The 21,415-nt window shown below is 47.9% G+C and overlaps 2 protein-coding genes across 6 annotated transcripts in view; one reads left to right on the top strand and one right to left on the bottom strand.

The window, feature by feature from the left end:
* The window catches only part of ST8SIA6 (ST8 alpha-N-acetyl-neuraminide alpha-2,8-sialyltransferase 6), a 151,925-nt gene that overhangs the window by 23,293 nt on the left and 107,217 nt on the right, over nt 1-21,415 (top strand). The gene's annotated exons all lie outside the window — the stretch shown is intronic.
* Nucleotides 7,729-21,415, bottom strand: part of LOC111561284 — a 28,722-nt gene continuing 15,035 nt past the window's right edge. For 2 of the 5 annotated variants that reach the window (XM_045060959.1, XM_045060960.1), the window contains 2 exons: nt 15,838-15,954; nt 14,294-15,509 (listed from right to left, as the gene is read on the bottom strand). In XM_045060959.1, coding sequence (XP_044916894.1) covers nt 15,119-15,509; nt 15,838-15,954 — 508 coding nt within the window. In that variant the 3' untranslated portion in view covers nt 14,294-15,118. Of the gene's footprint in view, nt 9,231-14,293; nt 15,510-15,837; nt 15,955-21,415 lie in introns of those variants that run through there. The other 3 variants (XR_002743666.2, XM_045060961.1, XM_045060962.1) reach the window with 3 other exon arrangements.

Here is a 21,415-nt window from a genome sequence, read left to right as displayed (position 1 = left end):
TGGGGTGGCATTCATTCCAATTGAGATGATTTCCTTGGGACTGCCTTAGTAGGTTTTAATGAAACATGTAGGTGGGGAAGATAATTGCTTTTAGAAGCCAAGTAGGCAGGTCGTTGTTGGGCTTGTTTGAGAGTTCTGGGATAGGGTTATTGACTGGATCTGGTATGTAGTGGTCTTCTGGGGACCAAATGATGCCCCTAAATCTCAAGTGGATCTCTTGGGATGCAGTGACCCAACTGCAGGTAGTTTAAGTACAGACTGCATTCGAATGTCTTGTGTAGTAGCTTTATGAGTTCTCCCCTCAGTAGGATGTTGTCAGTGTAAGGGCACAGCTGGGGTGCTTGAGAACAGAGCAAGCCTGTGAAGATGCTGTCTGCATAAATGGTATGGAGATGGAGTGCCCCCTCGGTAATTTAGTACATTGGGACACCTCAAAGGTGAATGTACAAGTGTCTTTAATGGTGAAGAAATGGGGACAGAATCAAGTACATTAACTAGATCAACCACTCCAGGGGTCTCCCTCCAGGAAGTTATCATCCCCAGGATAATCGTTATAAGCCTTCTTGTCTCAGGAATCTCAGTCTCACTCGTTGGTGTTTGTTGAAATACTGGAGAACTAAGGAGGATCCATCTTTGTCGGGGATCTTTATATTGGCTCACGAACTCATTGGTTTCCATGTGATCCTTAGTAGGTGAGGAGGTAAAGCGTTCAGGGCTGGTTAGCATTTGAGGTTTAGCTTCTGGGCACCAAGTATGAATCCCTCGGTAACCCTGAGACCAGGATCTCTATAGCAAAGCAAGGGCAGAAGGAGTCACAAAGACATTTGGTGCTCTTGGTGTTCCAAGGGACCATTTTCCCTCGGGCGATGGGCTTTAGCAGGCCAGCCTATGGTGATAGCTCTGCTTCCCTGTTTGCCTGGTGCCGTCGAGGACACACTGGGGGTGGAGGTGGTGGTGGAATGAACTGTCAGGATTGTTCAGGACACAGGCAAGAGCCTTAAGGTTGCTGGCACTCAACCAATCATCAGTGGAAGTCCAAGTGTAACTACTCTGGAAAAGTGAAGGCTTCTCACAATTAAACATAAACTCATCACGTGACCCAGGAATTTCACTCTGAGATACCTACCCAAAACAACAACAAAAAAAGCATGTGTCCATACAAAGGACTTGCATGTGAATATTTATGGCAACATTAGTTATAATATCCAGACAATGGAAACAATCCAGACATTCATCAGCCAGTGAATGGATCAACAAAATGCAGTGTATCTAAACATGCAATGCTAATTAGCAACAAAAAGGTATGAAATATGACACCCTGCAACGTGGAAGAAAACATTATGCTAAGTGGAAGAAGCCAGACACAAAATCCTGTAGGACACAGAGGTAAAAACCCCATCAGTGGTTGTCTGAGGGGGTACAAATTAGGAACAAGGGATCTCTTTGGGGAGACAGAAATCTTTGAGAACTGGGTTGTGATAAAACTGGTGGTGGTTTACCTCCATCACGTTATGAAATGTCATTGAATTGTGCGCTCGAAATTTTTTACGTGCGGGAAATCTTGTGAGAAAATGCACGTTTGTGGCCGCTTTGAGCTGTGTAAGCTTTATGCAGGTGTGTGTGTGTGTGTGTGTGTGTGTGTGTGTGTGTGTGTGTTTATTTTTTTTTTCAATATATGAAATTTATTGCCAAATTGGTTTCCATACAACACCCAGTGCTCATCCCGAAAGGTGCCCTCCTCAATACCCATCACCCACCTCCCCTCCCTCCCACCCCCCATCAACCCTCAGTTTGTTCTCAGTTTTTAAGAGTCTCTTATGCTTTGGCTCTCTTCCACTCTAACCTCTTTTTTTTTTTTTTCCTTCCCCTCCCCCATGGGTTTCTGTTAAGTTTCTCAGGATCCACATAAGAGTGAAACCATACAGTATCTGTCTTTCTCTGTATGGCTTATTTCACTTAGCGTAACACTCTCCAGTTCCATCCACGTTGCTACAAAAGGCCAAATTTCATTCTTTCTCATTGCCAGGTAGTATTCCATTGTGTATATAAACCACAATTTCTTTATCCATTCATCAGTTGATGGACATTTAGGCTCTTTCCACAATTTGGCTATTGTTGAGAGTGCTGCTATAAACATTGGGGTACAGGACACTGATGTATGTGAGGGCTGTGTTACTGGGATATGCAGAGGGTTTAAGTATTTCTGAAGAGCCCCCAATTCAGAAAGTCTTCTTAGGTAATCCACAATATTGTGAGGTAAGGATGACACAAAACGTGACAAGTTCCCCCTTCGCATACGGATATCCTACATTTTTTTGTCATGTTTTCTATGCAGTTCAGGTCAGGTTTGAAATGCTATTTATTTATTTATTTAAAAAAAATTTTTTTTTCAACGTTTTATTTATTTTTGGGACAGAGAGAGACAGAGCATGAACGGGAGAGGGGCAGAGAGAGAGGGAGACACAGAATCGGAAACAGGCTCCAGGCTCTGAGCCATCAGCCCAGAGCCTGACGCGGGGCTCGAACTCCCGGACCGCGAGATCGTGACCTGGCTGAAGTCAGACGCTTAACCGACTGCGCCACCCAGGCGCCCCGAAATGCTATTTATTTAAGATAGAGAATAATCACCCAGATGTGGGCCCTGGGATGCATACGGCTCTCTGTCAAGCTCAACAGCATCCGAGAGGTTTAGCGGTTTCTTGGGCTGTAATGATGTGCCCAGTGATAGCAGCTTTATGAGTCTGACTTCATTTCATTGTCCCAGCGACGGTGTTCTGCAGGACTGTTAGCATTCCCATTTTACAGAAGGAGAAACTGAGACCCGGGGGGTTTAGGCAGTGGTCCCAGGCAACAGTGCTGGAAGGGGCAGCTGACTCACGTCCCAGGTTGTGCTCCAGGCGGAGAAGCAGGGGCAAGTTGCACTGTGTCCTCGTTAATGCAGGGTGATCTTGCTGGTCATCTAGGGCGCTGTGGGAGAGAATGACAGGGAGTGGTGACGCGTGACTGAGACTTGCTGGGACGGAGGGCCTCGGGGACATGTGGGGGTGGGAGCCCGGGAGGCTTCACAGCCCCTGAAGGCAGGGGACTGGCCCGAGGGTGAGCTTTGAATCCCTTCAGACCCCAAGATCAGTCTTGGTGAAGTCAGGTGTGCCGAAGCAGGGGGGACACAGAGCAGAGTGTGCCTGGAGAGGGTCGTCTCAGTGGCTCACCAGCGGGCCCACATCTCTGCGCCCCAGGGAGCTGCTCCGGGCCCCAGGGCGCGCTTGGAAAACATCCCTGGGCGGGTGGGCTGTCCTCTGTCTGGAAGGTTTGCAGCCCGGCCAGAGGAGAGCCGTCTGGATCTGCATGGGTGGGCGGTCTGGGCCCGACCTCAAGGGCTGCGGATGCCTCCGGGTGCCCACGTCCTCTGGAAGGCAGCCCTCTCAGGCTGCGGGGAAACCAGAGACTGGGCCGGAGGAAGTGCACTGAGACCCCGTTATTTCCTTTGCCCAAGCTGGAACCAACCCACTCAGGCAACTTAGCCCTCCCAAGCTTTACAGAATTCCCGTTGTGCCCACGTGTGCGCCTGTATGCATGCGTGTGTCTCCCCCGCCCCCCATAGTCAGGGGTGTGGGTTCTCTCTCTATTCCCGCTCTGTTGGCCACCCTTGGGAGACTGGAGAGCCTGCCGAGGAGGGCCCAGGGAACACACACACACATCCACCACACCCCCCGGGAACTTCACCGAGAGCAAGTCCCCTAAGAAAGGACTATATTTGTATCTAAACGATTTTATCCTGACTCACTCACAGAGGTGATTTTCTTTTCTTTTGAAAACATTCTTCCCAGCAGCACCGATTCCCACACACAGTCAAAGGTTATTAATGGCTTCATTCATCCATTCGGCGGATATTTATGCTGCGGGAAACCTGTGCTCTCCTCTTAGAGCTGGGTGCCGGGAGGGGTGGATCTGCGGGCGGTGCCTAATTCGATTTGGGTAAAAACGGCCTTCTTTCCTTAGGGAGGCATTTGCTAAGTTCAGCTCATGGTTGTGGCAAAGCACATCAATCCTGTAATCTCCAGACATTTTCCGAGGCCCCACTCTGGTCCCCAGAGACCCTGACAGCCCTGAATAAGCGTCAGTCACTGCTCCCGAGGAGCCCCAGCCTCGAGAGGGAGCCGCAAGCGCCCATGAGGACCACCCACTGCAAGTGTTGTCGTGGAGACATGTCTCCAGGACAGGGCGGCGGCCCAGGGGTGGCTGGACAGATGAGGGTGCAGGAGTGGAAATTCCACGAGTAGGCAGAGGGAAGCAGACATTCATGACATATACCAAGGCTTGGAGACGTATGAACGCGGTGTGCCCGTGAAGCCGAGACTCCAGGGTGGCCGGAGCCCGGGGCGTGAGCGTGGGGTGGGGGACATGAGACCGCAGAGCAAAGGCGTGCTCCTGGCCAGGTAACACAGGGTGCAGGAGCCGCTGAAGGGCTTTCAGGAGGGGGCCACGTGCTAAGCTTTGTGATTGGGAAAGCGACTCTGGGGCCGGTGTAGGGCCGCCCTGGCCCCTGCCCCTTCTCCCAGGGACACCAGGGGTGGCCACTTGGTTGGGCAGGCACGTGCACGGCTGGTACCCTGTCTGGCACCAGGCACTTGGCACCTATTTCTGTGTGGATGGGGTCTGTTGTGAACATCCCCCGTGTACAGATGATAGATGGAAAGGGGAAAGAACTGAGAAACCAGTCAGGAGGCCGTCACAGCCAGAAACTAGGATGGGCCTGAGTTAAAAGCCAAGTGATGGGAGTGGACAGCAATGTGAGGAGAAGCTTGAGGAGGCTGAGTCCTCACGTCTTTGTGATTGAGCGGCGGTGGGGGGTGAAAAGAGCCTGATCACGGATGTGCGCGCTCATGGGCTGTATTAGTCTGTTACGGCTGCTGTAACAGAGTTCCACAGACTGGAGGGAATGTATTTTCTCATTAATTTTTGTGTAATTCAGTTATTGAGGCCAGAAATTGAATCACGGTGTGGGCAGGGTGGTTCCTTCTGAGGCTGTGAGGGAAGGGTCCGTTCCAGGCCTCTCTCCTTGGCTTGTAGGCGGCCATCTCTCCCTGTGTCCTCTCGTGGTCTTCTCTCTGGACATATCTGTGTCCCACTTGCCTCATTTTAACTTAATCTCCCCTTGAAAGGCTTTATCCCCCAAAAAGGTAATATTCTGAGGTACTGGGGGTTAGGATTTCAACACATGAATTTTGAGGGGCGGGGACACAATTCTGCCCAGGACATGGACACATCAGCAAAACCGGGGAGCCAGTGAAGGTTGGTCATTCTGAGGGATCATATAGCGAGGTCTGCCTGTACTTCCAGTGACCTGAATTGATGTGTGGTATTTGTAAGGTGGGAGGGCGACTTTCATGGAAAAAATCCTAAGAACTAGGTTGAGGTGGCAGATGTTTACATAGTTCTGGAAATTCACATTTTCTCAAGGTGAGTGCAGTTCCTTTGGTTTCTCATAGCTGATGCCTGGAGAGACTAGATGGGTGTCAGGGGGTTTCCGTGGGATACTTCTGGAGAGCTAGAGCGGTCATCGTCTAATGGTTGCAGCTCTGAATGGGGCGTGTGTGTGTGTGTGTGTGTGTGTGTGTGTGTGTGTGTGTGTGTGTATTTGCCGTAGCAAAATACCACAGACTGGGTGGTTTAAACAGTGTATTTGCCGTAGCAAAATACCACAGACTGGGTGGCTGTTTAAACCATAGACATTTATTTCTTAAAGTTCCAGATGCTGGAAGTCCAAGGTCAGGGTGTCAGCAGAGTTGGGTTCTGGTCAAGGCTATCTTCCTGGGTTGTACGTGGCTGCCTTCTTGCTCTGTGCTCACATGGCAGAGAGAGAAAGAGAGAGGGAGCTAGAGACAGACATAGAAAAAGAAATAGAGACAGAGGTAGAGAGAGACAGCTCTCTGGTGTCTTTTCTTTTTCTTAAATTTTCTTGAGTTTATTTATTTATTTTCAGAGAGAGAGTGTGCACAAGCAGGGGAGGGGCAGAGAGAAGAGGAGACAGAATCCCAAACAGGCTCCACACTATTAGCCCAGAGCCCGATGCAGGGCTTGAACTCACGAACCTTGAGATCATGACCCGAGCTGAGATCAGGAGTTGGACACTTAACCGGCTGAGCCACCCAGGTATTCCTGGTGTGTTTTCTTACAAGGCGCTAATCCCATCGGATCAGAACCCCAGGGGCATGACCTCATCTAAACCAAATTACTTCCCAAAGGCCCGTCTCCAAAGACCATCACATTGGGGGTTGGGACGTCAGCATATGAGTTTTGGGGAGACATGGGTATTCAGTCCATCGCACCGTCCTGTGACCTTGGGACATTTACCTGCCTTCTCACAGACAGCCTATGCCTGCCTCCCAGGTGGTAGGGGATCAAGTAAGATAACGGGATGCGCTCAGTTCTCATGCATTTATTCTCCCATGTTTCATCAGAGCGGGGTGTGGAGGAAATACCCAATCAGTGAGCCCCACAGTGAATCTCGTATCAGAGTGGGGCTCTCAGCAAATGCCACCTCACGCCAGGGTGTCTGCCTGTGGTGTTGCAGAGCATTAATGGTATGTGCTCAATAGGAATTGAACTTTGTACTATAATTTAGAAACCCCTGAGTCCCGTAATGAAATTACCTAGTTTGAGAGCCACTGTGCCCTATTTTAAAGTCAATTTTTGTTGTTTTCTAAGTTGTGTATTAAATAGTTAAAAAGCCACAGACTATGATGACATATTTTCTTCTAGAAAACAATTACATCTGTGGCTTAGACTAGTGTTAGTACCTGGCACCTTATGTAAGTGTCATTTATTAGGACTGAGAGACATAATGAAGATTAGCAATTCCTGCCTTTTTGTCCCCCCACCTCTGCGGTAATAACTTTCAAACACATTAGCTGTTTTTCTCCTGTTTTTTTTTTTGATATTTTTTAACAATGCACTTCTACTAATGCTTCTTCATTTATAAAATTTAATTAATGTTAAAGTTTATTTAATTTAGTTTTATAATTGAATTTTTAAATTTAATTTTGTATTGAAGTCTGTTTATGGCAGAAATAGGTTTAGTCCCCTTATTCTGTATCCCCCTCTCCAAGAGACAAATAGATGCACACACACCTCACCTCTTCACACCTCGTTCCCCCCACTTTCCTAATATAGTTTTATTAATTTTTTTTTTAGTTAGAGAGAGAGAGAGAGAGAGAGAGAGAGAGAGAGAGAGAGAGAAAATACGAGTGGGGGAGGGGGGACCGAGGGAGAGAGAGGAGGAGAGAGAGAGAATCCCAAGCCGGCTTCATGCTCAGAGTGGAACCCAATGTGGGGCTCTATCCCATGACCCTGGGATCATGACCTGAGCTGAAATCAAGAGTTGGATGCTCAACCGGCTGGGCCACCCAGCTGCCCCTCGTTTTATTAATTTTAAATGAATTTGATGTTCAGTTTATGGTGTCATGAGCCTGTAAATATTGCTCATAGCCGAGTTTTATACTGGATTGTGATTACATCTCCCTTTTTTCTCCTTGTGTGTTTTTTTTCTTAAATATGTACATTTGTAAGGAGCAGTTTTAGATTCATACCAAAATTGAAAGGAAGGTACAGAGATTTTTCCATAGACCCGCCTCCCCCCCGCCCCACCCATGCACAGCGTCCCCACTGTCAACATCCCCCACCAGCGTGGGACATTTGTTACAATAGATGAACCTACATGGACACATTATAATCACCCAAAGTCCACAGTTTACATTGGGGTTCACTCTTGGTGTTTTACACTCTGTGGGTTTCGACCAAGGTACAAAGACCTGGGTCTGATGGGTGAAAATGGTATCTCTTTAATTAGAATCTCTTTGATTATTAATAGTTGAGTGTTAAAGCTGTATCTTAGAACTTCATCTAACTTACACCTAAGTCAATGATGCCTGGTGATATTTTCGCTGACAGTGTTCGACAGTTATTAAAGCAAGGTTGTGTGTGTGTGTGTGTGTGTGTGTTTGCGTTTGACAGATTGATGTGGAATGTGTTGTCCTGTTGAGGAAAGGAGAGGATATTATTTTTTTTCCAGAAATTAGTTTCTTGAGTCACACGAAGCGAGAAAAGTTGGGATGTGCCCTGTCTGCCGTCTCCAGTGGGCCATTAAACAGGCTCTAAATATGATACCAATCTAGGGTTGATTGTTTGACATCTTCTTCCTCACCCTCAAGCTCATAATACAAAACTCTTTGTTGGCTGTGTTTTTTCCTGCTAGCGTGTTTCTAGTGCAAAGGCCATAAGATGGCAACAGTAATAAGCCTTAAATACATGCAGTGTTTTGAAACTTATCTTTACACACCTTAAATCCTAACACACGGGTGGGGTAGAAAAGGCACATATCCACCGTCCTGCCTGGATCGCTATATTGCCTCCGAACTGGAACCCGTGCCCTTCTCGAGTGAAACCTCAGGTTCTCAAAACAGTGAGCGGAGTGGTCCTTTTAAATGTGAACTCCATCACATCACTTTCTTCTAGCAACTTCCTGTCTAGCTCCAGAGCAAACACCAGAGTCCTTTCAATGGCCTGTGAGTCATTATAAAATTTGGCCCCCTGCCTCTGACTTCATCCCTTTCAAGTCTCCTCCTTGCTCCCTGTACTCTGGCTACACAGAGCATCTTCCCACTTCTAGAACACGCCATGCTCTGGTGCCTTTTCGTGGGCTGTGTCCTCTGTCCAGACCATCGATCCCTAACCCTCACCCCCAATCATCCACCTGTTCCTTCATTTATGCCCTTTTCCACATTGTCAGGTCACCTACTCTCTGGTTACCTTCTCCCTGCCTTATTTTTCTCTCTGCTGCTTTTTACCTTATGACCTACCCTCTGTTTCACATCAGTTATTGTTGCCTGTCCCCTCTTGCTCAGAAATACACTTCATGTGGGTAAGGAACTCTTTGGCTGTTGCATGTGCAGCCGCAATAATACCTGGCACATCGTAGCTACCACACGAACACTTGCCAAGTCACGTCCTGTTTTACAGCTGAAGAAAATGGGGTGCCAAGAACTGAGTTGATCTGCCCCACATCACAGAGGTAGCAGGTGTAAGACTTGGGACTTGAACCAGGACGCCTTCCCGCGGGGATGTTTCTGTGACAGAAAGGGTCTCAGCACTGGCTTTCTGGATTCCTCCTCTGTGGCCTCTGCTGTCCTTCTGGTTTAGGTTTATAATTTCTTCAGTGTACCCTGGGTAGCCTATATTTTTTTCAAAAATATAAATAAATCACAATTACAGTCCCCCGCCCCCACCCCCGCTTTAAGCTCTCACTGCTTACTAAAATGACCGGTTTCAAATCAGTGTGGCATTATTCTGGTCACACCTTGACGTGATGTGCTTAAAATACCTTTAAAACAGCACTGTGAAGAAACCCTTTTATGTAAAGGTTATAAATGTGGTTTAAAATATATGCTCTGACTTTTTTTTTTAACCTCCATCTCGGGATGGAATCTACCTGACCTCAGAACAAGGGCCACAAAGATTTCCCCTAATTATGTGGCATTCTGTCAAGTCACACGTCTTCACTGGAATGGACTCAGGAAGCTGCTTGGCCCAGAGATGCTGAGAGCCTCCAGCTTCCTCAGAGGAACGTGAAAGGGTGAGGCGGGGATGGGGATCGGGTGGTACTTCGAGTTTCCCACTCTGCTTCAGTTCAAAATGGATCTGTTTCATCAATTTGATACATTAAGCATCGGTATTAAATCTTATTAGTAAAAAAAAAAAAAAAAAAGAAAGAAAAAGGGAGGGGTTCCGTGGCACAAGAGTTTGAGAACCGTTTGCTTAGTCATTTTCCAGGTGAGGTCCAGAAAAGCTGCTTACTCACCGAGCTTCTCTAACCCTCAGTCAAGGCTTCCCTTCACTAGCTCATAGTTTTGTAGCCTTTGGCAGAGTTTTAAAACTGAGAATCACAGGCATAATCAATCACTCGAGGTGCTCACTGACAATGAGAATTCCTAGGCCCCACCTCAGATCTATAGCATCAGATTCCCTGGGCCTGGGTCCCAGGAATCTGCATTTCTAAAGGAGCCATGTAGGCTCCGGCATCTAATCTCAACGTACCCCTGCCTCCTGCACTCTCAGGCTGGTCCCTGGTGTCAGGCTTCAGGGCCCTGCCTGCTCGTCTCTGTATCCTGGTAGACCTTCTTTCCCCCATCCCTTCGTCCTGCCCTGCTTCTCCCCTCCTTCTGTAATTTTATATCACTGGGTTGGGGGCACATGCCCACTTTCGTAGGTGTGACCCATGCAACTTCATGCTTTCAAACCCAGGCAAGCTTCTGGGTCCTTCTCCTGTTTTTGTCCAGGAACCAAGAGTATCCAGGAACCCATCAAATCAGACTTCAGGGTGTCTGAGAGGACGTGTTCTTGGCAGAAGCACTAGAGACACCAAACAGTGAGGCCAAGGTTCACTTGTTTACACTTCGAACTGCCAAGTGACGGATCCTCCCACGGTAGCATGGCCATGGGAGGGCTCTCCATTTTCAAGGGGCCACACAGAACAGTGGCCACCAACCAAGTGCCTGCCTGGGATGCTTCCACGAGTGACGCACTTGGGAGTAAATCATCTTTATTTATGTTTTAAAGTTTATGTATTTATTTTGAGAGAAAGAGAGAGCGCGCATGAGCCGGGGAGGGGCAGAGAGAGGGAGGGACAGAGGATCCAAAGCATGCCGTGTTGCAACAACAGAGAACCTGATGTGGGGCTCGAACTCATGAAGCGTGAGATCATGACCTGAGCCAGAGTCAGATGCTTAACCAACTGAGCCACCCAGGTGCCCCAAGAATAAATCATCTTTAGCTAGTTCAATAACAGGTTTGCACTTCTCGCTTAGCAGGAGTCCTTAGGTAGCAGCTCAGACTGGTGTAGCGACTCCCCAACGTCATCAGAGTCCCAGGGCTCCTCTCCATCATTCTGAGTGTGTGTGTGTGTGTGTGTGTTTTCCTCATGTCTGCAAATGGCAGCTGGATGGTCTGCATTGCCTAGAAGAGGGAAGGGTCCAAGGCAAAGAGCTTTTTCCTAATGAGGCGTCACCTGTATACTTGGAAACAAAACCCCTACCCAGAGATTTGTGCCTAAATCTTTTGGGCCATAATTGTCACACGCCTTGCCTGGCTGCAAAGAAGTCTAGAAAGATCAACCTTCCAGCTTTCCTGCCTGAAGAATGCAAAGGGGCTTTGTGAATGGCTTTGGGACTGTCGATCTGCTCTCTGCCACAAGGGGGAGCCCCCAGGCACATTGAGCAAGTGTTTCGTGTAACCCTGTTATGAAGAATATAGATACTTGGAAGGAGAGGGTGCTGCAGAACAGTCCAAGATGCTAAATGAAGCCCCAGACCAGGTCCAGATCAAAGCGGAATGAGCGCCCAGGAGTATGTGGAGGTATGGGTCGGTAGTGGGGTTAGTGGTGGTAATGGTTTATCTCCAATGGTTTATCTCCAAACGGCTGTATAAATGCAGAAGAGGTCATAAGCTATAAGGGCAATAGATATACTTCAAAGTGTGAAATACGGATGTAGGAAGACTTTTCCGCAAATACCAGCTATAAGCCAACAGCAGTGCGCCTCTGTGGTTACTGCATTGTTGTGACCATGACTCCCCGACACGACAGGCGGTGGTGGGCAGGGACAGGGGGGAGGTGGTGCAGATCTGGCCACAAAAGCCATGTGGTATGTTTATGCTCGACTCCGTTTCACTTCCCACATTGTTGCGGACTGACTTCTGCCCCTGCTGCTCTCTGACTCTCCTTGCTGAGATTCTCAGCAACGTAGCGGACAAACACTTCTTGGTTCCCGTACTACTTGCTTCCTCCGATCGGACCCCTCCTTTCCTTTCTGAATGGTTTCCTTTTTGCCTCTCGTGATGCCAGCATTTTGGCTGTTCCTGTCATCCACCGTCGCCTTCCCGTCCTTCATTGTTGCCTCTCTGGCCCCTTTCCTAGCGTTCAGAGGCGTCTCACTCTCTGTCCTCTGTGCCCTCACATTTGCTGTTTCTTTCACTCCCTTGTCTACCTGTGTCATTCCTTAGCTCTTCCCTGGAAACCTAGCTCAGCTGCCTCTCCCCTTGGGGACCGTCCCAGCTGCCTCTCCTCCTGATTCTAACTCCCTCCCTCTGTGTTTCTCTGGAATAGCTCATTATCACACTCCGGTAAATGGACTCTGTATTTGCCCATCCCCTGGGGAGACAGAGAGCTATGCGTGAGCGGGGCTCTGCCTGTCATTTTTGTGTCTCCGGCATTTACTTCAATGTTGTATCACAAATGAGAACAAGTATTTGCCGAATGAATGAATGAAAGTATTAGGGTGTCTAATGCTGTCTAGACTCCAGAGAGAAAACAGTCATCATGACTGCGAATGGGGTGGGGGGAGCACAGAGCGGGGAGGGAGGGATGCGGATTTTGGAAGCTCACACTCAGTTACAAGGAGCCGGGCCCAGCTCGACACTTTCACGAACTGCTTCTCCGTCAACGCAGCAGCCTCTGGAATACCTGGTCGAGTATTTGTGTTGAAAGAAATGGGCATTCAGAGGGGGTTAGTCGCTCAGCTAGCAAGGGACGAAAACTTAGAGGGATAATGCTGAAAGTTAACAGAGCTTAAAATCGAGTCAAAGCAATGCCTCGAAACGCTCTGACAATAAACACAATGATCTTGGTTCTTGTCTTCATACAAGGAGACGGCTGTGTCTCAGGCAGAGAGAAAAGCCTTCCTGCTGATTCCATTTGTCTTCGGGTCCGCCTCTCCTTTCGGCTGACCTCCTAGAAGATGTCTGACTTTGCCTCCGCAGGGACAGGAAGCAGGAAGATACACACACAGACTGGCAGCCTCGCTCTCGATTTGTATGCGGAATTGTGAAATAGACCCTTCAGAGCCTTCTTTTCCTGCCGGGAGCACCCAGGGCTCCTTGGATCGCCCACCACCTCTAGGGCATTACTGTTTCGCCCTCGCTTTTCAGGTCGTGCATTGGAGCACCTCCCCTAATGCTGATGTCTCACTGCTTCTTCGCGCATTTTATACCCCGTGTTTCCCACCACCAGATTGCCTTTTCCGTATCATACCCGTGTGGTTCTGTGCTGAACCATCCGGATTGGCAAACAGGATCGTGTGTTAATGTCCACCGAGGTGTTCCTGTAGGATTCAGGTCAGTATTGGGGTGCTCACCAGGTGTATTTCAGGTCATTGGAAGTCCCTTCAAGACCTCGTACCTCACTAGCAAGGAATGCATCTGAAATGGCAGGATTTCAGCTGGATCTCCCTGGACACATAGGCCCTCGCGGGAGCCTCTTACACCTGTCAGACCGCGTTCTGAATATGCTCTTGTAGAATGCACATTACCTATCACACAGAAGGCACTCAATACGCATTTGGAAGATGACAGTTGTATGAATGATGAGCCTGGCCCTTTCAATAATGGCCGGGGAAGCTAGAGCTTCTGAGGAAAAGCTCCTTTGGGGGCTGAATGCCAAGGTTCAGTAGAGATTTCGGGGAGGAAAGACTTCCTTGTGCTTTGTATCGATACGCTGTCTCACATCTCAGCAAGAGCAGTGTGATGGGCTTTCCTACGTCACCTGATGGTGAGATTTCAGGCTTTTCCTCTCCTTTCTTTTCAAGCAGTAATGGATCTGGGGATAGCATCTTGAGCTCTTGAATTCAGAGGCCAAAGTTAAAGGGCTAGTCAGGTGGTCCTCTTTTTATGCGCAAGCGGGACCTTCCGTGAGATCAAGACACTGGGGCTGTTTCCAAAGGCAAAACCAGACTCCTGTCGGACTAGAGGAATAAAGGCAAGCCTTGGGGCGCCTGGGAGGTGCAGTCGGTTAAGCGTTCGACTTCAGCTCAGGTCACGATCTCGCGGTCCGTGAGTTCGAGCCCCGCGTCGGGCTCTGGGCTGATGGCTCGGAGCCTGGAGCCTGCTTCCGATTCTGTGTCTCCCTCTCTCTCTGCCCCTCCCCCGTTCATGCTCTGTCTCTCTCTGTCTCAAAAATAAATAAATAAATAATTAAATAAATAAATAAATAAATAAAGGCAAGCGCGAGACATTTCCTTATCAACAGAGAAGTGCCCAGTTGTCGCCCGGGAAAGAGTGACCCTGACTCCAGTTCTCAATACCATCTCTTTAGGAAGCCCCTGGTCACCCGTCATGGAAAAAATGTCCAGGACTTTGTGTGAATACAGGTTTAGCTGCCGTCCTTACTGCCCTTACTTGCTCTTACCTGGACGTGATCTGTATAAAAGAAATCTCATTGTCTCCTCGAATTATAATGCTGCAAAGATAAAGCTGCTGATTGTTCTTTTATTTAACCTCATGCTTCGATGGTCCATCCCTCTGTTGAGGAGACTTGCTGTAATGTCATTTTGACTCTGTCACATCCTTATCATGAATGCCAGGTCTCCACAGCTCCGTGTTTGAAGACCTTTGGTGGCAGAGCCCTGGCTTCGGGCCAGCTGTGGTCCCTGGACCACCAGCATCGGCACCACCAGGGAACTTGTTAGAAATGCGGGCTCTCAGGCCTCCCACCAGCCTGCTTGAGGAGAGACTCTGGAGTTGAGCCCCACGCCTTCCAGGTGATCTTGATACGTGCTAGAGTCTGAGAAGCCCCAGCCAAGAAGATGTCGTTCCTGATTGCTCGTGGGTAGAGAGGTGAATTAGCGATTCTATCAGACCATCAACGTTTTTCTTTTTTCCCTTTACCAATCCTCTTTTCTTCCCTAGAGCTTTATTGGTGCCAAAAGATGTGCGGATTAGTGAATTTTGCAGAACAACTTGGGAGCTAACAGGATTTTGGCCAAATGGACCACTGCCCTTTCCCACTGCTCCAGGGGCCTCTGCCCGTACCCCCTCACAGCTGTCCTGCCCGCAGACCCACCTGCCGGCTCTGCATCTCTGCCTCAGGGCTCGCTCTGGCTGGCGGAGCCTCCGCGTGTCTGGTGTGGGAGGTGAATGCCCCAGGGACAGCCCTCAACTGTTACCTGGCAAAGTTAGCTCTTTCAGCGCACCGGGTTGGTATTTCTACTCTGGCCCCCAGAACTCTTGAGAGGGTCTTAGGACAGATACCCAGCAGCTCTAAGTAGTAACCCGCTAAGGCACTTTTCATTAGCTATATTTCCTTCTGTATCTGTTTTAAATTTCTCCTATTCGTCCCCACTGGTGAGGAAGGGGCTCCTGCCATAGGGTGATGGAGATGGCCAGATCCATGACAGGGACATGGACAATCAGGACCAACCTCAGTTTGTGAGTTACACGGACTCGCAGCCTTGGAAGAGGACACTGCCTGCCGCGTGGAACTGTACGGAGATCGCACTCGGGAACAGGACCGCGGGACCAGGGAAGGCGTTGTAGGAACAAGAGGGCGGGTGTCCATTGGTTCTTGCAGGAGGATGTGATTGATCTGTTGGGAGTGATTCTGTGGGCGGGTGGGGGACTGACGCCCACTACTAAGGGATAGACAGAGGCTGTGCCTGGTCCTGTGACAGGTCAGGGGGCCTGGTCTATGGGAGCAGAGTGGAGAGAAGAGCTTGTGGTCAGGCCATTCAGGGCCCTCCTAGTTTTCCCCAGAAGTCAGTGATGCCACTTTGGAGTGGTGGTGTTAGGGAGAAATCTGCTGTAAGATGGCCGACAGGACTGATAGGGAAATTCCAGTCCCCAGCCAAAGACTCCCTTTCCAGGTTCTTCTTCCTGCCCTGTTTGCCTCGTGCGCCAAATTACTACTAATGTGAAATGTGGAAGTAACAGACTATAAATCGTTCCCTCTGCTTATGCTAGGGGCTCAGATCTCTGGAGAGTGATCTCCTCTGAGCCCGCCGGTGTGAAACAAACCTCCTGCCTTCCAAGATCTCCGAGTACCGCTTGGCTCTTCTACAGGGTGGTCCCGAGTGGGTTCTGGACAGTGGCGGGGGTCTGGAGCTGATGGCCAAGGAAGAGTTCTTCAGATGTCTGTGGTACAAAAAGGTGATTTTATTAAACCCGGGGACAGGACCCATGTTGCAGAAAGAGCTGTGCTGGGGCTGTGAGGAGTGACTGATAATACACCTGAGAGTTGGCGGGGGGTAAGGAAAAAGGGAGGTTTCGTATGTTAAAGAGGGCTCGTAAGATACCTGAGGCCTTGCCTTATTGAGCTAGTTAATTTTCCCTGTAGCAGAGTATTAACATTCAGACGGTAGGGGGTTCCTGGAGGAATGTTATACTCTGTTTTTGCCTCAAGTGTATGTCAACGGGGCTCCAGGCTATCAAGAAATTTAACGTTATTTACATTTTCTTCTTGCCTGTGTTCCCCACGTCACTGTGGAGGGGAGGGTGATGTTAGGGCTCCAGGAAACTGAGTCTGTGGGTTTCTGGAAATTAGGCTGTTGATAAGATTGCCTTTTCCTTGCAATTTCCTAAGATATTTGTAAACCCATGGAGACTCCCGTCCTGCACGACGGTGATCTCTATCAGTTAACCATTGATGTGCTTTCCTGTCCTCTGCTCTTGGGCGGCCAGGAGTGCCTGAGGAAGGTCACACATATCTCACCTGGGGGCAGGGGTGTCGTTAGGTTGTGCTTTGCCCTCGGCTTGCCTTGGGACCCCTCGTCCTCAAGAGCCACGTAATACAGGGCCTTAATGTGGGGCCTGATGCCACAGCATCTCACTCCCTTCCCATCTTGCCTGAAGCCCTCTTTCAAGCGTGCTTTTCACATTCAAATTTTTGTCTCCTGGTCCGCTTCTGGGGGAACCCGGACTAAGAACCAAGAACACCCATCAACCGCTTGGAGTCACGCAAGCCGGTCCTGCCAGCAGAGTGTTTCTGTGCAGGAAACTCAGTAACTTCCGTGGTTTCCGAAAGTCATTCTGTTTTCATTCCTAGGTTGTTACTCTGAGTTTTGAATCTCAAATAGCTGGTGGCAGCGTGAGGCAGCTCTTTAGATCCCTACACTGCTGATATTATATATATTTTTTCTTTCTAAAAAGAAAAACTGAAAAACAAAATCCATGTTTGATGGGTACAAAGCTGTAAGTAAAAAAAAAAAAAAATGGAGATGTTGAAATAATGATGACTGAATGGAATGAGAGGGAATTAAGATGTGTCGAAGTGGCTCTCAAAAGGTATCATGAAAATGCAATTTTTCCTCTTCTGTAATTGACAATAAGGTAAAATCGTAAGTCCATTAATAGATGACAGGCTTCATACACACGCACCATTGGGGGGGTTGCGGTCAGGGCTGCAATATGGTGTCTGTCACAGTGACAGTTAGGCAGAAGCAGAACTTGGGAATAATGCTGCCAAAGTCACTGAAGGTAAGGTATCAGTATAAAGTGTGATGTGGGGGGTGATGGAGGGAATGTCACTCCAAAGCCAGAAGCTAGAAAGTGTGAGAACCACCAGAGCTGGACAAAAGAATCCAATGCGAAGGATGCCTGGGTGTCTGTCCGTTAAGTGTCCAGCTTCAGCTCAGGTTATGATCTCACGGTTTGTGAGTGCGAGCCCCACGTCGGGCTCTGTGCTGACAGCTCAGAGCCTGGAGCCTGCTTCGAGTTCTGCGTCTCCCTCTCTCTCTGGCCCTCCCTCAGCTCACACTCTGACTCTCTCTCAGAAATAAACATAAAGAAAAAGAATCCAATGGGAAGATGTTATATCTCTGTTCTTGATGTTGGATAATTTCTTAATAACTGGAGCATGGTGCTAGTTAATTAATACCTATGATTATAATACTCCACTAATATCTGTGATTCCTGCTTATCTATAAAGGGCTTGGTGTAGAATACATAGTATTGTTCCGAAGACGATTTTGGACAAAGATGTAAAATTTCCCTTAAGATTATTGCTTATGTATTCCGGGACCCATCACAGGTACCTAAATGCACTTTAACAAGTAGTCTGTTTTCGTGTACACAGAACAAAAGGGGTAGGAGGAATGTGTCCTTTTCCTGTAAGTGTCACATTGTTCTAGGGATGCTGTCTGCTATTGTATTCTCATCAGACTTGGAGCAGAAGAGAGAGTCAGTGTCTAGAGATATGCAAGTGACAACCAAAACGAGGCTGGAAAATGGAGAAAATCGCTGATGTGTCAAGAATGTCATTTATTCTTTTAAAATGTATACGTGGAGCACCTGTAACGTATCATACACAGCACTAGGCATTCAGGGTTCCAGTCGTGGGGTCTGGCAGTCCAGTTGGCGTAGGGAAACATTAACCACAGAACCAACAACATCAAGTTATATGAAGGAAAAGAAATACGGTGCTGTGAAAACATAGAGCAAGGGGACCCACTTTGGAAGATTTGAAAACGTTTTCCCTGGGGAGATGATTATTAGGACTTGGAAAACAGGAACGAGAGGTTGTAAATTCAGTAAATTTCGCAAGCTTCCGCTTACTTGTTTGGATACAGAGGGAATTTTAGGATGGCAGTTGCTTCTGGTGCAGTTTCAATATTTCTATCTAATTGCTTGCTAATTTGGCTGCATAATATATCAGGCACATATTTTTTGTTGTTGTTACCAAACACTCTCTGAGTGTCTTGTTGGCTCTGGTACTACCAGATGAATGGCAACAGTATTCTATTAAGAATTGCTTCCGTGCGCATTTATTTCCTGTTGTGTTGAAAGGGATCGTCATCATTTTCCAGTGGGCTGGATTCGGAGTGAAATTAACACTGTCCATCATCCTGTCCGGTCCATATTGTTAAACAGTTTCTAATATTTTCTCTTGTTCCCATCTCTGGGTCTTAGCATGCTTTGTGTTGTCCGTTTAATTTTTTTTTTTTTTGAAAATTTTAGCCAAATTCGGTGAACTTTATATGATGTCGAATCCACAAAGCCCACGCATTTTCAGATGATTTTTAAGTACCACTGACTGCAAAGACACAGATACAGCACTGCTGTTAGAGTAAGAGAAGATAAATCGTTGCCCCTGAGAGTCAGTAAAATAGTTTTTTTACAGTCCATTTCACTAAGTGTTTAGAATGTGTATTACCTGATTAATCAATGTGTCGAGAGCCATAACGACATCAATGTATTTTCACTTGAGCCCGGGGATGGCGGTAAGGGAGGAACAGAATTATTGACGGCTGTGTTTGCCATGGAGTAGTACATTATCTGCTGTTAATGGTGAAAGCAGCTGTTGGCTACCATTTGGTAAAGAGGAGATCGGTATTGTAGGAAGACAAAAAGTGATATCTAAATTTTGTTTCTCTGATCTTCCATAATTGCTTCAGACTGGCTAAATTGTGGCCGTTAAAAAGAAAAAAAAGACCTCTTAATTACTATTGTGGGGAGTTGCTTTAGGCAAAATGATAACCCAGGGCATAAACTCAAGGTTAAAAATGGTAATTCGGGGCCCCTGGGTGGCTCAGTCGGTTAAGCGTCCGGCTTCAGCTCAGGCATGATCTCGCGGTTTGTGAGTTCAAGCCCTGCGTCGGGCTCTGGGCTGACAGCTCAGAGCCTAGAGCCTGCTTCAGATTCTGTGCCTCCCTCTCTCTCTGCCTCCTGCCCCCGCCCCTCTCATGCTCTCTCTCTCTCTCTCTCTCTCTCTCTCTCTCTCTCTGTCTCTCAAAAATGAATAAATGTTAAAAAAAAAATTAAAAAATGATAATTCACAAAAGTTTTAGAATTGTTGACCATTTCAAATGTAAGCTTTCTTCCAAGGTATTTTTGTTTTTTGGTTTTTTTTAATACTTTGAGGGTTATACCTGTGGAAAATGTCCCAGAAAGGAAATAAAATTCAGTTTATTATGTGTTCTAACTTTGTATTCATCTTTTTACTTCTTGGATCTTGCTCATTCAGGGCTAGTTAATTGGACAGTTTATATACCTGATTTTTTTAGCATACTAGTGACGAGCACAGATAAATTAAAGTACATCCTATGTAATTTCTACTGTATTGGGATTGTTAGACATCGGATGCCCTGAAAAGTACACTCTGGGATGGAGATTTGTGTGCAGGGAAGTGCTCTCAGGAACCACGCTGCTGAAGGAATGAGGGAAGCAGAATTGAGACATGGGAGGATTTGGACCCTGATGCACTTGCCATGGAGGCCTTGGCTGCAGATTGGGAAACTGGCTTCTCTGAATTGAGGTAAAGGGAAGGGCACTGATTGGTTGTAGGAGGCATCTGCCTTCCAGGGCACGTGACCTTGGAGGAGGCAGATCCTTCCTGAGTGTTGTTCCTGGGGAAGGATCCAGGTGGGCCCTCAGCAGACCGCAGTCCCAGCAGCGGGAAGGGTGGACACCATGGTCCCGACGGAAGGGTTGTGTCGCATTCCGTAGCGTCCTCTACACGCGTGAGCACTCATTTCACAGCACTTGAATATGGAAGCACTTAAATTGGCTCCGAGAGGTATTCGTCCGTGCGTGTTCTCGGGATGACCCTCAGAGAGAGTTCTGCGGGATGATCACAAGTGGCACCAATATTCACATGACTTCACCATCGTAGAAAAATGTGCTCTGTTTTCCAAAGCATTTCAGCTTCTCAGTCATTGAGGTAACAATTAAAGAAAACTGTCTATATCATAGTTATCATCTCACAGTCTCATTCCTCTGTTTAGAAAACAGGTGCGTAGTTTAAGGGTTGCCATGCGGGAAGGCCACTCATTCTGATGACTGAAATGCAAATGAAAATTTTGGGAGGTGCGCTTAGACTGTGGATGACTGCATGACCTCAGATCCCGGGAAAGGTGGACGGAAGGATAAAGTAAGGGCATTCCGCAAAGATGCGCTGCGGGTAGGTCGCGAAAAGGCTGGAGTACGGTGACCTCTGATGACCTCTGATGTGTTTCCGTAGCCATGTGTTCAGCAAGAATGAGAAAAGGATGTGTTCTGTGTTTGAGGCCGATTGGATCCTGTTCCCTGAAGGTGGGGAAATCAGAACTCCATTCCACTCTCATTTCCAGCTTCTTTCAAGGACGATGATCTTCCAGTAGGAAACCTCTCACAGGAAAGAAGAATGGAAACCCAAGACAGGTGAAGAGCTGGTCAGAGATCACCTTGTCACTTTAAAATTTTTTTTTTCAACGTTTATTTATTTTTGGGACAGAGAGAGACAGAGCATGAACGGGGGAGGGGCAGAGAGAGAGGGAGACACAGAATCGGAAACAGGCTCCAGGCTCCGAGCCGTCAGCCCAGAGCCCGACGCGGGGTTCTAACTCACGGACCGCGAGATCGTGACCTGGCTGAAGTCGGACGCTTAACCGACTGCGCCACTCAGGCGCCCCACCTTGTCACTTTAAATAATTCCCTTCTCCAGATGTAGACAGATTATCTGCCAGGAACGTAGTGTTCTTTACACATGGAATTGGATGCCCACTCCTGGTAATGGTTTAGGAATCACAGAGGAGCGGTGATAGAAAACGACAAATGGAACCGATGCTCTTTCGATATTTGGAGGGGGGATAAAGATATATTTTGGAAAGCATGAGTTGGA

Source organism: Felis catus, chromosome B4 (assembly GCF_018350175.1).
Source record: "Felis catus isolate Fca126 chromosome B4, F.catus_Fca126_mat1.0, whole genome shotgun sequence".
NCBI classification, from domain to species: Eukaryota; Metazoa; Chordata; class Mammalia; order Carnivora; family Felidae; genus Felis; species Felis catus.
This window is presented reverse-complemented; position numbering and strand designations above follow the sequence as displayed.